This window comes from Canis aureus, chromosome 24 (assembly GCF_053574225.1).
Source record: "Canis aureus isolate CA01 chromosome 24, VMU_Caureus_v.1.0, whole genome shotgun sequence".
Lineage (NCBI taxonomy): Eukaryota > Metazoa > Chordata > Mammalia > Carnivora > Canidae > Canis > Canis aureus.
The window spans coordinates 49,683,318-49,699,305 of NC_135634.1; the positions used below are offsets into that span (position 1 = coordinate 49,683,318).

The 15,988-nt window shown below is 46.5% G+C and overlaps 1 protein-coding gene and 1 pseudogene across 7 annotated transcripts in view; both read left to right on the top strand.

The window, feature by feature from the left end:
• Positions 1-80: 80 nt before the first annotated feature.
• Positions 81-15,988, top strand: part of SCLY (selenocysteine lyase) — a 38,585-nt gene continuing 22,677 nt past the window's right edge. For 2 of the 6 annotated variants that reach the window (XM_077869420.1, XM_077869422.1), the window contains exons 1-3: positions 81-214; positions 5,074-5,189; positions 11,998-12,098. In XM_077869420.1, the coding sequence (XP_077725546.1) occupies positions 126-214; positions 5,074-5,189; positions 11,998-12,098 (306 nt within the window). In that variant the 5' untranslated portion in view covers positions 81-125. Of the gene's footprint in view, positions 215-5,073; positions 5,190-11,480; positions 11,579-11,997; positions 12,099-15,988 lie in introns of all 6 variants that reach the window. The other 4 variants (XM_077869421.1, XM_077869423.1, XM_077869425.1 and 1 more) reach the window with 3 other exon arrangements.
• On the top strand, positions 88-4,102 carry LOC144296311 (eukaryotic translation initiation factor 4E type 2 pseudogene; annotated as a pseudogene). The gene is made up of 2 exons (XR_013363476.1): positions 88-214; positions 935-4,102. The product of XR_013363476.1 is annotated as a eukaryotic translation initiation factor 4E type 2 pseudogene (transcript).

A 15,988-nucleotide genomic window follows, 5' to 3' on the forward strand; every position in this document is an offset into this window, starting at 1 on the left:
TATTGGCCTGAGTGCGGGGCGCAGCCAATCCGGAGGCGGCCCGGCCCCGCGGCCCCGCCCCCTCCGCCCGGCCTGCGGGAGGCGCCCCGGGAGCCCGCGCGGCGTGTGGGTCGCGGCGGGGCGGGATGGAGGCGGCGGCGGCGGCCGGCAGGGAGGCGCGGGGGCGCGCGGCGAGTCACCCCTGCGGCCCGGGGGAGAAGAGCCCGCCCGACAGGTGTGCGCGGGGGCGGGGGGGAGCCCTCGGGGCGCCGCCGGGGGGTCGGACGGGGGCGATGGGGGAGGGGGAGGCGGGGGGCTCCGCGGAGGGGTCCGCGCGGGGGTCGGGGAGGGGAGGGGCGGGACGGGTCCGGCGCGGGGCTGGAGGCCTACGGGGGGCGCGGCCGGGGAGGGGCGGTGGTGCTCCGCGGCGGTGCAGGGTGGGAAGCGCGGGGAGGGGAAGGGCGGCCGCCCAGGCCCGGGGCAGCCCGCGGAGCCCGAGCTGGGGACCGACTCCGCGACGCCTTCCAGGGGTTCCAGGGGCGGGGGTGCGGCCGGAGAGGCCGCCGGAGGCCCTGGGGGTCCTGCGGAAAAGCCTGGGAGGCTGTCCTTGTTCCAGAGAGACTCTCCTTGTTCCAGTGCATAGTCTTCCCTGCTTTGTCGAATAGTAGTTGACGGCCCATTTCTGGATGGATTCTCTAATCTGATCCATTGATCCATGTGTCTGTTTTTGTGCCAGTCCCACCCTGTCTTCATGACCACGGCTTTGTAATTAATACAGCCTGAAATCCGGCATTGTGATGCCCCCAGCTATGGTTTTCTTTTTCAGTTTTCCCCTGGCTATTCGGGGTCTTTCCTGATTCCACACTAATCTTAAGATTATTTGTTCCAACTCTCTGAAGAAAGTCCGTGGTATTTTGATAGGGATTGCATTAAATGTGTAACTGCCCTGGGACAGTCTCTTCAATAGATGGTGCTGGGAACACTGGACAGCCACGTGCAGAAGAATGAAACTAGACCACTCCCTTGCACCATACACAAAGAGAAACTCAAAATGGATGAAAGATCTAAATGTGAGACAAGATTCCATCAAAATCCTAGAGGAGAACACAGGCAACACCCTTTGAACTTGGCCACAGCAACATCTTGCAACACACATCCATGAAGGCAATTGAAACAAAAGCAAAAATGAACTGTTGGGCTTAATCGAGATAAGAAGCTTCTGCACAGCAAAAGAAACAGTCAACCAAACTAAAAGACAACCTACAGAATGGGAGAAGATATTTGCAAGTGACGTATCAGATCAAGGGCTAGTTTCCAAGATCTATAAAGAACTTATTAAACACAACAGCAAAGAAACAAACAATTCAATCACGAAATGGGCAAAAGACGTGAACAGAAATCTCACAGAGGAAGACATAGACATGGCCAACAAGCAGATGATAAAATGCTCCGCATCTCTTGCCATCAGGGAAATACAAATCAAAACTACCAGGAGATCCCACCTCACACCAGTGAGAATGGGGAACATTAACAAGGCAGGAAACCACAAATGTTGGAGAGGATGCAGAGAAAGGGGAACCCTCTTGCACTGTGGGTGGGAATGTGAACTGGTGCAGCCACTCTGGAAAACTGCTCGAGGTTCCTCAAAGAGTTAAAAATAGACCTGCCCTACGACCCAGCAATTGCACCACTGGGGATTTACCCCAAAGATACAGAAATGCCAGGACACCTGTACCCCAATGTTTATAGCAGCAATGTCCGCAATAGCCAAACTGTGGAAGGAGCCTCGGTGTACGTTGACAGATGAATGGATAGAGAAGCTGTGGTCTATGTACACAATGGGATATTCCTCATCCGTTAGAAATGACAAATACCCACCATTTGCTTCACTGTGGATGGAACTGGAAGGTATTATGCTGAGTGAAATAAGTCAATTGGAGAAGGACAAACATATGGTCTCATTCATTCAGGGAATATAAAAAATAGTGAAAGGGAATAAAGGGGAAAGGAGAGAAAATGGGAAATATCAGAGAGGGAGACAGAACGTGAGAGACTCCTAATTCTGGGAAACCAACAAGGGGTGATGGAAGGGGAGGTGGGCGGGGGGATGGGGTGACTGGGTGACGGGCACTGAGGGGGCACTTGACGGGATGAGCACTGGGTGTTATGCTATATGTTGGCCAATTGAACTCCAATAAAAAAAATATATACAAAAAAAAAAGGTCTGGGAGGGAGAGGCAGTGTGTGGTCCGGAGCACTGGCAGCCCAGGCACAGAGAAGCGGGGCGGAGACGGGAGCAGCGGGACTGGCAGGTGCACTGCCGAAGGTGGGGGGATGGAGGGAGAGGCCTCTCAGGCCCTGCCCAAGCGGCAGGAAAGCAGGCAAGTGGGTAGCTTCAACCCACTGGAACCATGCATGTTCCTGTTGGCGAGAGGTTCTCGCTCTTTCCACCAGAATGTGAGGAGTGTGTGTGTCTTTAACATTTGGGTCCAGGCCTAAATCTGAGCATTTCTTTCACGAGACAGTCTGCTCTGGTTGAGCCTGAGCACGGGGAGCTGGGAAAAAGCCCCCGAGGGAGACAGTGAAGAACAAAGTCACTCTACCTTCTTACATTTTGGTTATGAGCATAATAGTCTAGCTTTCCCATCCAGCACTGGCGGCATTCTAAGGAAGAAGCAAATAAAGGAGCCAAGTTACCTATAAGATGTTGATCTGAAATTCAAGCCATAAATGTTTCAATGTGCCAGCAGATTGCAAAGCTGTGTTCGCAGAACGGACACTAGCAGCTTGAGGAAATGTGGGGTCCTTCTAGGAAGGGAGAGCAAAAGTGGGGGCACCTGTGGATTTAAATCACAGCAGGACCCCTGTGCGGAAAGGGCCAAGGGTGTCCAGAGGCAGGTCAGACTTCCCAAAGCCTTCAACCTATAGGGTGACCTCCCCCCGCTATAGCCAAGATGTTGCATTTAAAACACAATGTGGCCCGGCGTAGCGGAAGTCACTCCATGAGGCAGTGGCGGCGACGGCGGCGGTGAGAGGATGAACAAGTTCGACGCATTGAAAGATGATGACAGTGGGGACCATGATCAGAATGGAGAAAACAGCACACAGAGAGGTGGTGAGAAGGAAAAACCAGAGCGAGACAAAAGTCAGGGCAGCAGTAAGAGGAAGGCTGTTGTCCCTGGGCCGGCAGGGCATCCCCTGCAGTAACCCTCCTTTCAGGTCTCCAGAAGAAGCCCCGGCCGTCCCACCAGCTCACAGAGCTATGGACAGACTGTCCGACAGATCGGCACCTTTGCCTCTGTGGAGCGGTTCTGGAGGCTTTACAGCCACGGTACGTCCCGGGGACCTGACAGGCCACAGTGACTTCCAGCTCTTCAAAGAAGGAGTGAAGCCCATGTGGGAGGATGATGCAAATAAAAATGGTGGCAAGTGGATTATTCGACTGCGGAAGACTTGGCATCCCGTTGCTGGGAGAATCTCATCCTGGCCATGTTGGGCGAACAGTTCACGGTTGGGGAGGAGATCTGTGGGGCTGTGGTCTCTGTCCGGTTTCAGGAGGACATTATTTCAATATGGAATAAGACTGCCAGTGACCAAGCAACCACAGCCCGCATCCGGGATGCCGTTCGGCGAGGGCTTAACCTACCTCCCAACACCATGATGGAGTACAACACCCACACCGACGGCATCAAAATGCCAGGCAGGCTGGGCCCCCAAAGGCTCCTTTTTCAAAACCTCTGGAAGCCGCGGTTGAATGTGCCATGACCCTTTCCCTCTCTGGATGGCACCATCATTGAAGCTGGCGTCATCGGAGTCTCTTGTTCTGTTGTTGTGCTACCTGGAAGATCCTTCTGTCCTGGACAAGAGGAATTGGAAGAGCATTTTATGTTTTAAGAACAGGCTGATACACAGCAGCTACAACAACAGCTGAGATCACTTAATAAATGGTGCTAAACTAATTAAAATAAAATAAAAATAAAACACAATGTGGTTTAAAAAAGAAACAAAATTGTATTTAACAGCCATGTTGCTAATTGTATTTGAATTTTTGTGTGGCTTTGTTTAAATATTGTTACTGGTTTAAAGATCAGGTAAATTAATAGTATTTAGGCAGGACTACCTACTGTGTGTGTATATATATGAAAGCCTCTGAAGGTTTCTGTTATTGGTAAGATGTACAGATACAGTTTTACTTAGGAGGGATCTTTCAGGAGGTGTGCTTTTCTGTGACATTTGGCTCTCCGGTAAACCCAGCCCCCGCTGCGTGTCGGCCCTTGCTCTCAGTGCTGGTGGTGGAGCAGTGAGGGCAACTGGCAGAGCTCTGAGCCCCTGGAGCTGACCCATTACTCTCTACTGAGGTGGACAGTAAACAAGGCTAGTGTGTCACACACCGAGGCATGCCTGGGGAGACAGAGGAAGGAAGAAGGGGACTGGTGGCTGTAATTTTACTTAGAGCTGCGGGGAGCTTCACAAGAAAGTCAAGATGGAGCAAAGAAGGAAAGTGGGGTAGCAGGGTGCGGTCACGCTGGGCATGGGGAACTGAGAGTGGGAGGGAGGAGAAGTAGGCCTGTCCGGGCCCAGGGAGCACACAGGAGGGCCTGGCGAGGAATGGGCGGCCCGATCGTCTGAGCCTTCCCCCAGCCCAGAAATTACAGAGCAATAAAAAATAACTACCGATGAAATTAGAGAGCCCTCGGGAACGTGGGGCTCCCTGGTCATGCATGCTTCCCCTCCTTCCACCTGGAGGACAGGAGGCACATCTGTCCTTCAGAGCAGTCAGGTAGGCTTCAAGACTCAGGGGGCCATGGGTCCTACCAAGGGGTGGAAACAAGTTTTGAAAACCTAAGTGTGTGCTCTAGGGATTATAAGAGAAACTAGTAAATCTTAGATGATTGGAAATTATGCATACCTTTTCCATAATTCATGAAGATTGGGAGATCTCCCAAGTACAGTTGCTAGACAGCTGCCTGGTGTTTCTGCAGAGGAGCACCCTCCCCTTGACCGTATCTGCTCCTACTGGGGTGACAGAGTGAAGCTGTGTGTCCACATTCCATCTCCCTTTCCTTAATGGGCACATCTGTGTTTTCTTTCCAGCAGGAAAGTTTATATGGACTATAATGCAACCACCCCCCTTGAGCCAGAAGTCATCCAGGCCATGACCGAGGCCATGAGGGAAGCCTGGGGAAATCCCAGCAGTCCTTACCCAGCAGGTAATCTGAGAAGGTGCTCACAGATCCAGAGATATGGAGGGCAGAGGTGCTCTTAGGGAAATTGTACACCACACATGATCACTTGGTTTTGAATAGATTTTCTGTTAACTGCAAAGCTGAGGTGTAATTTTTGGTTGGCTTTCAGAGAAGTCCAGACTTTTACATTGAGCCTGTTGATCCCATAACCTTTCATTTTCAACACACTCTCCTGTCCCCTTTACCCAGATGATAAAGATGTCTTATTAAGAACTATCTGTAATAACACTGCTCATTAAAACCCTTTCATGTCTGGGTGTCACTTGATCCCTACAAAATTTGCAAAATAGATCTTTTAAATCATCAGGATTGCATATAATCCTGGCCTTTTTTTCTCATGAGATAATTACATTCAAATTCTTGATTTTCATTATAATAAAAATATTCTTATTTCCCATATATTCTTATTTTCATGTGGATCATTCAGTTGACCGTTTTGGAAAACAGTTTGCTTCAAATCAGTACTTTTATGTCATGGTTACATTATGTTTTTCAGATGGTAGGCTAATCGTACCTTGCTTATTTGATGCATATCAAAGATAATCAAGATAAAGTGTCTTAACTGTAGATTCTGATGAAGCAAAAGAGCTTTCAGGGGGAGACTGTGGGCAAGCCCCAGGATATTTTGATACATACAACTTTACAGGCTTTTATGGGGTTTTGAACCTATTTAGTATAAGCTTCATAACTAAAAGCTTTTCCAGTATCAGGGACTAGTTATTCATTAACTTATTTGTTGGTTTATTTGGCTTATCTTCTGGACATTGCCTTGTATCCAGTAGTAAATTGTACTCTCTGATGCATTGAACCTGAAAATATGGAGGACAATTAAATGCTAATAGAAAACATGTCTCATAAACAGGTTTAGGAATAACCCCAAAGGAAAAACTCCCCTTCTTGATCTGATGAAATTTGTCAGTGGCTTTTAGGTTGCCCTGAAAGCCTTCATTTCTTTAAGAATCAGAAATAAAGTATGCATTGCCATTCCCTGGTTGGTACTCAAGTAGAAGTGAGAAAAAAGAAAGAAAACCACCTTAATGATAGAATGGCTTAATTATTTTCACTATATTATGATTTAATAATGATTATAATTCCCCCAGGAGAATTTATTTTAGGGAAAATGTTAAGGACGTGTGGGAAGAGTTTAGATACCCAAGATGTTTATCACTGCCTTGCTCGTCATAGTAAATAAAAAGCTGGAAATAACCTCAGTGTCTATTGGTCAAGGACTCATCACATTAAGTGTGCTGAAGCCCTAAGTGGACTTCTGGAGCCTGTCAGAGCCATGGTGTAGACTATAGCGATGACCTAGAAGCAAAGTAGCAGCCCCTGGTTCAAGTGGGAAAGGCTTGTTATAAAACAGGATGTGCAGTATGGTTCCTTTGTTTCTCATACCCACCCCCTAAAGACAAACTGGATGAACAAATGTGGAAAATATATCGTTTTGCTGTGAGAAACAGAAACCCCCGAGTAACAGTAGCTTAAGCAGGTTGAAGATTATGTCTCTGCCAGCCCAGGGCCCAGGTAGTCACACAGCCATTACCAGGGACCCTGGTTCCTTCTATCACCTCCCATGTTCCACGCACTCTTTCCTCTTGGGGTCACAGTGGCTGCTCCAGCTCAAGCCATCACATGAGTACTCCAGCCTGTGGGAAGGGAAGAGAGAGGAGGAGAAGGGGATGTCTGAGGCCTCCATAACACTTCTGGAAGTTGCATGTACCACTCTGGCTTATAACCCACTGCCAGAGGTTAGTCCTGTGGCCATGCCTTGGCATTCCAACTGCAGTGGAAGTTAGGAAATGAAATCTTAATTCTTAATTAACCTGAGAATTTCTTACTGTAGATGTGGTCTTCATTCAGCCAGGAGCCAGCTGCAAATGTCACCGTGGTAGGAAGGGAGAGTGGAAGAGGAGTGGACAGCCAGCAGCACCAGCACAGATGAGATGCACACCAGACACTTCCACCACAGTTATTTTTGAGAGGATTGTGGGAGGTTTTGATTATTTTCTTTTCGTGAGGTGGACATGGGAGTCTGAGAGGTTCAGGGGACAATGCCACGTAGGGCCGTAGAGGCCACTGTGAATGCCCAGCTTCCATCTGACAGGTGCAGTATCCGGAAGACTCTGAGCAGAGGAATGACATGGTTCATCCCCGCAGTTCTCCAACTTTTCGGGGTCACAACCCCTTTACACTCTTTAAGACTTATTAAGAACTCCAAAGAGCTTTTGTTCATAAGTACTATATGTGTAGATACTAGAGCGTAAAATTGAGAAACTTTAAATAAATATAGATTTATGAATTCATTAAAAATAACAGTAAGTCCACTACATGTTAACATCTCTATGAAAAGAACCTATCCTTTCCCAAAGCCCCGCCCAGCAAGGGACTCAGAGGAGGAGGGGGAACCAGGGAAGGAGGGGGAAGAGGAGGAGCAGGAAGGGGAGCGGTCTTGTAGGAGAGAGCCGCTCCCCTTCAGGGAAGGAGGTGGGGACCTGGATCTAGAACAAATTTAGAAGAATGTCATTGTTGTACGTGTTTGAAAATCTCTTTAATGTCTGTCTAAACAGAAGACAGTTGGGTTCCCATACCGGCTCCTGCATCCAATCTATTGCAATATTCACATCATGTAGCCTCTGGAAGGCATCACTGTATACTTTCCAGAAAGTGAATATAAAAACACACGTGAGGCCTTGGTCTTATGATGAAGCCAGATTTGACTTTGTGGACTCCAGAAAGTACCTGCCCCAAGGGCCCCCAAATGACACTTTGAGAATAGCTGATTTCACCAGTATTGGTTGAGTACTTACTTCATGCCAGGCCCTGTTCTGGCGAGCTATAAAGCACAGGGTATGACGTGTATTGGGTTGTCAGGGCATGACTTTGGCCACTGCCTGGAGAATGGACCACGGTGGGGTCAGTGGAGTTGGGAGCCTGCTAGGAGAATATTTCAGCAGTGGCCTTGATGGGGCTGGTGTCTGGGCAGTGCAGAGGTGGGGCAAGATTCCGGGCATTTTTGATGGCAGAGCTTTACAGGATTTGCTCATGGGTTGCATAATGCGGTATGAGAAAGGCAAGAGCCAAAGCTTTTGGCACCAGGCCCCTGGAAGGACTCACCATTTATTTACTGAGATAGAAAAGGCTGAGAGGAACATTTCAGGGGAGAAATCATGCATCCGGCGTGGAACAAGTGTAGTTTCAGATGCTCTGGCTACCCAGGTGGAGCGAGTGGAGTCTGCAGCACCAAGCTGGTTCTTCAGTCTTGAGTAGATGAGGGAGGGAGGGAGGACCTGGCCTGAGTGAGGGGCCATCTGCCATCTGGATTTGGAGCCCCGCCCAGAGGGGCGAGGGGGAGGGGAGGGGGGAACCAGGGAAGGAGGGGGAAGAGGAGGAGCAGGAAGGGGAGCGGTCTTGTAGGAGAGAGCCGCTCCCCTTCAGGGAAGGAGGTGGGGACCTGGATCTAGAACACGGGGCCCTTGGGCAGAGTAGGTTTGGGAGGCCAGCAAGCAGAACACCTGATTGCAGGGAGTTCAAGAGGCAATGGGAAGAGGGGTGGAGATGGGAGAGGGAAAGGAGGAACAGGCCATTGCTGGCAGGGGGGTAGGTAGAGGGGCTCTGGTGTGAGGAACGGCCAAGTGAAGGGGGGTTGCTTTAACGGATCATGGGAGCCCCATGCGCCCCTTACTATCCGTCCTGCATCCTGAAAGCCAGGAGTTCAGAGTCTTCTCTAATGTTAGTTACAATTACCAAGCACCCTTTACATTTAGTTACACCAACAACTTCAAACATTCCGGAAATTTAAGAGTAAGAAAATGGACACCCAGGTGTCTCCTTCCTAGATCCAACAGTGCTGCCCTTACCTCGATCTCTTTCTTTCTAAATGTACTGCTTTTTCATGAGCCTTTGAGAATGAGTTGCAGGCAGCGTGATAGATTATCACCTATGTGTGTGTGAGAGAAAAGGGACTTTATTGCATCACATTACCATCGTCAAACCTGAGAACCTGGCTCTGAAATGCAGGCCATATTCCAATTTCCTCAATTGAGGATATTACTTTTTTTTTTTAAATTTATTTATTCATGAGACACAGAGAGGCAGAGGGAGAAGCAGGCTCCCTGCGGGGAGCCCGATGCAGGACCCGATCCTGGGACCCTGGGATCATGCCCTGAGCCCAAGGCAGACGCTCAACCACTGAGCCACCCAGGCGTCCCAAGAATATTACTTTTTAAAGAGAGAAGACTAAATGATTACCTTGGACTGGGGGAGAGAACCACTGCCAGCAAACCTATCATGGGTTGGTTGGTTTCTTTTAACTCCTTGTGCCAAAGTTCTATTTTGGAACATAACACCTGCAGGAAAGTTGAAATAACAGTATAAGGAGCACCTGCATTTCCTTTACCTGGATTTCTCCAGCATTACTACTCTGCCCCGTTTATTTGAATCATTTGAAAGTACGTTGCGAACAGACTTCACTCCTAAATACCTAAGCAGTGTCTTCTAAGAACAAGGACATCCCCCCGCCCCAGGGACTGAACATTAACCCAGGGACAGCATCTCATTCCCATTCCCATTCTAATCTCCTTGCATATGCTTCTGGTGCCATTAGATCCCTTTTGAAAATACAAATTGTAAGTAAATGAAAAGAACAACTAGAGGTCATTTCTGGCAGTTCTCCTGCCTCCAGAGTAGACAGTGTTCCAGTAGCTCATGTTCCCAGGACTCAGTTTACTTCCTCTGCACCAGTGTGGAAGAGACACTGCAACACAGACCCCGTCCCCCTCCGGCAGCCTCGGTGGGGTGTGATTAACGTACGTGGAACCACAGAGGCAAAGTTACAACTTGATAACTTTGAAACCATCACCAGGAGAGTGACCATTGCCATGGACCCCCAAAGTCCCCTGGGATTCCCTTTTGTAATCTCTACCTGGACCATCCCCAGGCAACTACTGGTAAGGATTAGTGTGTGTTTTCTATATTTTCACGGAAATGGAATCTTACAGGGCTTTTTGCCTGGCTGCTTTCAGCCGGCATAGTTATTTTGAGATTCACCCACGTTGGTCACAGTGCTCCTCTGTATGGATGCACCAGTGTGTTCGGACCTTCCTCTGTTGCTGGACCTTTGAGCTGTTTCCAGTTTTTGGCTATTCTAAGTAACACCACTGGGGTAGCCAAGCTGCAGACACCTGCTCTCTTTTCTCAGTAAATAATAACTGTCATAAATACCTAGGACCAGGATGGCTGCGTCACGTGGCAGGTGCATATTTGACTTTTTAAGAAACCGCTGTTCTCTCTCCACAGTGGCTGTGCCATGTCCTAGAGGTTCAGTTCCTCCAAGGCCGCCTGAGCGCTTGACTGGGCAGTCCTCATGTTGGCTCCTCTCCTGGCCGCAGAGTGCTGGTGGGGCAGCCCTGTGAGCCCTCATCTAGAAAGTTCTCTAAGACTCGTTGATTAAGTGTAAAAAGGGAAGCATTTGCAAAATAATAGGTGACTTATGAAACCCATTTTTGAAAAGAAAATCCTGTGAGGCACTTATGTGAAGGTCTCCAAGGGTGTTAGAGAAGGTTCTGGGGGGTCCTGCTCCAAACAGCAGCAGTGATTGCCCAGGAAGAAGGCTTCCTTCTTGCAGGAAGCCCAGGAGTGAGTGTGGGTGGAGGACAGGGCTCCAGTGGCACCCAAGAAGCGCTGAGGGTGGTTGCCAGGGCAGCCTCCTGCCCATGTTGATTGACATTTCTTAGAGTCTTTTTACACATCACCAGAATGACTAGATTTACCAAACTCCACACACCTTCACTACTTAGAAGTAAAACCTATACAGTAGTCTTAAGGAGTATGTGAATCACTGTATATATTGATTTTTACCACGTACCACGTGATTTTACATTTCTATTTATGTAGGATGGATGGATTGATTTGGTGGTGCCTGCTATCAAAAAAAAATTTTTTTTTAACAAGTAGATCTGAATAGTCAACAAATTTTGGAGACTATTGATCCAATAGACCAAGTAAGAATTGACATTGACATTGTCAGAATTCCCACCTGAAGCCTTCCTTTCTCTGCCACACACAGTTTGATCCCTTCTTTCGTGCCAGCCAGTGAAACTGGGTGATAGATGGGGTGTGTGGCCCCGTGTGACAGCAGATCTGTCCCTGAGGCAGTGACCTCCCGTGCACCCAGGGACCTGCACTGAGAGATGCGGCATTGGACCTTGTGTTGAGGAGTCATGAGCATTCTTTTTGCTTATTTTTATTGTTTTGCAGCGTGATCTTAAGCAAATTATTTCATCCCTTCACCCTCCTGTCTTGATGAATGGGGAGCAAGGCAGATGGCCACAGCTTCCCCTCTCCTGTAGCATCCGGTAAGAAGAAGACCACATCTTCGGGGATTTTAGGGTTCCCGGGAGTCCCCCTGTATTTGCTTCCACCTTTTACTAAGTCTCAGTAGGTGTCACTGAGTTGGTCCTATCTTGCTGCTGCCCCTTCACCAGCATATTCCTAGGTTGTGGCCTATTGTATTCATGTTAATGGGACATGGGTTGTCTTAGAATTGCCCACTTAGAGTTTTTCCTTCATGTCTGGTTCTTTTTTTTTTTTAAGATTGTATTTTTAAGTCATCTCTAAATCCACTGTGGCTCTCGAACTCACAACCCTGAGATCAAGAGTTGTACGTTCCATTAACTGAGTCAACCAGACGCCCCTTGTCTGGTTGTTCTTTTAAACATGTGTTTATTGGACTTAGTGAAGCGACATTAATGAGTTTCCGTTTTGGTCTTTCAAGGTAGGAAAGCCAAGGACATTATTGACACAGCTCGGGAGAACATTGCGAAGATGATAGGTGGGAAACCTCAGGATATAATCTTCACTTCTGGAGGCACCGAGGTAAAGTTTCTAAACAGGCTCACAGTCTTTTAACTGTTAAGTTATATGAAAAAATAGAACATGGTTCCACCTTGTTTTTTGTTTTTTTTTTTTTAAGTCATGCTTTGTCTTGGTCTTGCTATTTTTCAAATTAGCTTCATATAATTAGCCAGTATTTATCTATAAGTAAATTCCAGGTGGTTAATAGGATATTTGTAATATAATGTGTAAATTAACTTGCTTTGCGTTATTTCAACAAAAAGAGTTTCCTCTTTATTTTGTCCTGGAATTATTCAGTTAAATCCCTACTAAGTTGTTTGTCTTACAAAGGTTTTGAGGTTTGACTCATTCCAGATGTACTTTTAAATTAATAGAAATAATCAAAAACAGCGGGATGGTGTTAAGGCTTCTGCTCAATTAGTAATAGTGTCTCGCTTTCTTTCTGGGAAGGAAGGCAGGACTGTCCCCCAGAGGTAATGTGACTGTCTGCATAGATTTTCTCCCAAGAGAATCTGCAGCTAGATTATTAGAGTTAATAAGAAAATGTAGCAGTTATTAGATACAAAAATCAGTCATGTTTTTATGTACCAGTAACAATCAGGTGTGTCGTCAAAAATTGACCTTTCTGCTCTCAAGTCAAAATGTAACACAAAGACAGAAGATTGAAAGTTGTATTACTTTGTAGGCAAAGGAGGCTGCAGCAGGAAAATAATGCCTTCAAAACTGCAGACCCACCCAGGTAAAAGGAAAATTCAGCATCCAGGTAGTGTTGATAGGAATCTGGTGCATGTTACCAGCCATGTTCATTATGTCTTCATTGTGGTCTTATGACCAGCATCAGTACCGGCCATCCAAGGCCCATTACTAAGTATCGATACTGAATTCCTGGAACAAAAGATTACAGAAAAACAAGTGAAGGGGTGGGGAAGCTTCAAGAGTGAGAGGGAGAAAAATGTGTTCAGTTTAAAGTCAAACCTTGCTGGAACGTTAGTCTGTTCCTCTTAATTTCCAACCATCCCTATATTTCTATAGTGATTTCGGGTTTTTACCAGAGCATGAAAAATATCAAGTACTTAGGAAATAAACCTAATAAAAAATAATTTGTAAAACCTTTTTAATAGACTCTGCCCCACCAGGAAAGTCATAGAAGTATTAGTGTATACCACCTTCAAGGAAGTTCTGAATAAATAGAGCAGTTCACCATGTTCCCAGATTGGAAGACCCAGTGTTATAAATACATCAGTTCTTCCCAGTTGATCTGTAGTCTGTAGATTCAATGCAACCTCAGTCAAAATCCTGAAACTTTTTTTGGTGGAATCTCAGAAACTAATTTATATGGAAATACCAAAGGCCAAGACTTGTCAAGACCTCTGGAAGATGAAGAACACGGTGAAATGACTTGCTCCACCAGATATCCAGCCTTTTATAAAGCTCTACTGATTAAGGCAGATGGTCTTCAGGCAAGGACAGACAGTAGACCAGAAACAGCACTGTGCCTATAAGGGCACTTGTCATGTGACTGGGGTAACCTTGTATCCTGGTTTGCTCAGGACAGTCCCAGGATATGCCTGTTGTCTTGACATAATTTTAATAGTGCTCTCTTAATTCTTAAGTTTTTCTGGCTCAGATGCTAGATTATATGATCGCCATATATGACTGAGGTAGCATAAGAGAGCAGGAAGAAAGCATGGTCTCTGGTAAACAGTGCTGGGACAACTGTAGGATTCACAAAGAAAAAGGAAATTGATTTCTGCTTCACAACATAAAATAATTGTCACAACTTCAGGTGTAATAAATACCTAATTATGAAAAATAAAATTTAGAAAGCCTTCAGGTGACAAGTTTATATCTTTGTGATAGTTAAGAGCAATGAATTTGTTACATATGATACAGAAAGCATTAACCATAAGGAGAAGGCTGATAAATTGTACCACCACCACCACCACAAAACCAACTTTACTTCATCAGAGTCCTATGAAGAAACTAAAAGACAAGCTAGACAGTAGGAGAGGTTTGCAAAATGTAACTGACAAAAGGCTAGAATCTAGAATATAAAGGCAGGTAACTCAATAGAAATATGGCCAAGAAACTTGAGTATGCTTTTTACAAAGCATGTGAAAAAGTACTTGCTTTCATTATCAGAGTAAAAAACATTGAAATACCTCTGCACACCTCAGAATGATAAAAATTAAGAATTACAAAAGTAGTATAGATAAAGGACAGAGCAGTAAGCGCTCACAGATGCAAAGCATAAACTGAAATGCCATTTTGGGAGTGGGTTGGCGTTATCTGAAGTCAAAGACGTGCATACACTGTCAGCCAGCAGTCCCACTCACAGGGCACATCCTGGACAGGTGAGGCACATGTGAACCTGGGGACAGGTAGACTGCTCATGATAGCCAGAAACTGGAAACAATCCAGGTAGACCAATGTTATTAGGTTGTGATGCACTCCTACACAGCGGAGTGTCACACAGCTACCTGCAGCAGTGCATGGATCTTGAGATGTGGAATGAATGAAGTCAGTTAAAGGGCCAGTTGAGCCCAGTCTGGCTGAGTGAGGGATCAGGGAGCTGCCACCATGTCCCTAAGCCCATGCCCCTGGGGGCCAGGCTCTCAGTGGCCCATAAGAAGCTAGCTCAGCCCCAGCTGCCTGGTAGGGCCCAACAAAGGCTCTGAAAGTTAAAAAAGCAGTGCTGAAAAGACGTGCACAGTCACACACACACACACACACAAAAAGATCCGCATGTCACCTACATTCCGATGACCCAAGAGTCTGTGTCTCCAAAGGCAGCCCAAATATCCTTGTAAGAGCACCCCCAGGAGAAACAAGCTTGATCACTATGCCCTCATCAAGCTCCCCCTGACTACTGAGTCAGCCATGAAGAAAATAGAAGACAACAGTACACTCCTGTTCACTGTGGATGTCAAGGCCAATACGCACCAGATCAAACAGGCTGTTAAGTAGCTCTTCCACGTTGATGTGGCCAAGGCCAACACCTTGATCAGGCCCGATAGAAGAAAGCATGTGTTCGACTGGCTGCTGACTATGGTGCTTTGGATGTTGCCAACAAAATTGGCATCATCTAAACTGAGTTCAGCTGGCTAAAAATCTAAATATAAATTTTTCACCAAAAAAAAAGAAAAAAAAAAGAGGTGCTTGCATAGGAAAAGCAGAGAAATGATTACCAGACACATCAGGGTGGTAGTGGGCTCCATGGGGATGGGGAGGAGGGGACTGTGATTGAGGGGAGCCTGGGGTGCTTCCACGTGGGGCCGTGTCCACTGTCTTGATCAGGTAACAGTCACTCAGTATTCACTGCTATACTTCTATTAAACTTATGTTTGTATTTTACACACTTTTCTGTATCTACAATTTAAAGTAAGAGAAAAGGGTTTTTTGGGGAGGTTTGTTTGTTTGTTTGTTTGTTTGTTTTTAAAAAGACTTCTACCCTGAACCTTTCAGTTATCCACTCTGCCTACAGGAAACCAATTTCATTAGCTTCCTGGTGTCTTCCAGAGTCTATATGTTAAAAGCAAATAAGTGTTTAGATTTTATATATTCTTATATCCTTCCATATTTACCATTTCAATGATTTTTTTTGCATGTATAAGCAAATATGTGTATTTCCCCTTTTTTATACAAATTGGGTAGAGTACTGTATATATAATGTCTGCTACCTTTTTTAAAAGATTTTATTTATTTATGAGAGAGAGACAGAGCATACGTTGGGGCGGCGGGGAGCAAAGGAGAGGGAGAAGCAGACTCCCCACTGAACAGGGAGCCCAAGGTGGGGCTCGACCCCAGGACCCTGGGTTCATGACCTAAACCGAAGGCAGACATTTAACCAACTGAGCCACCCAAGCGCCCCTACCTCCTTCTTCTTCTTTTTTTTTTTTAATTATTATTTA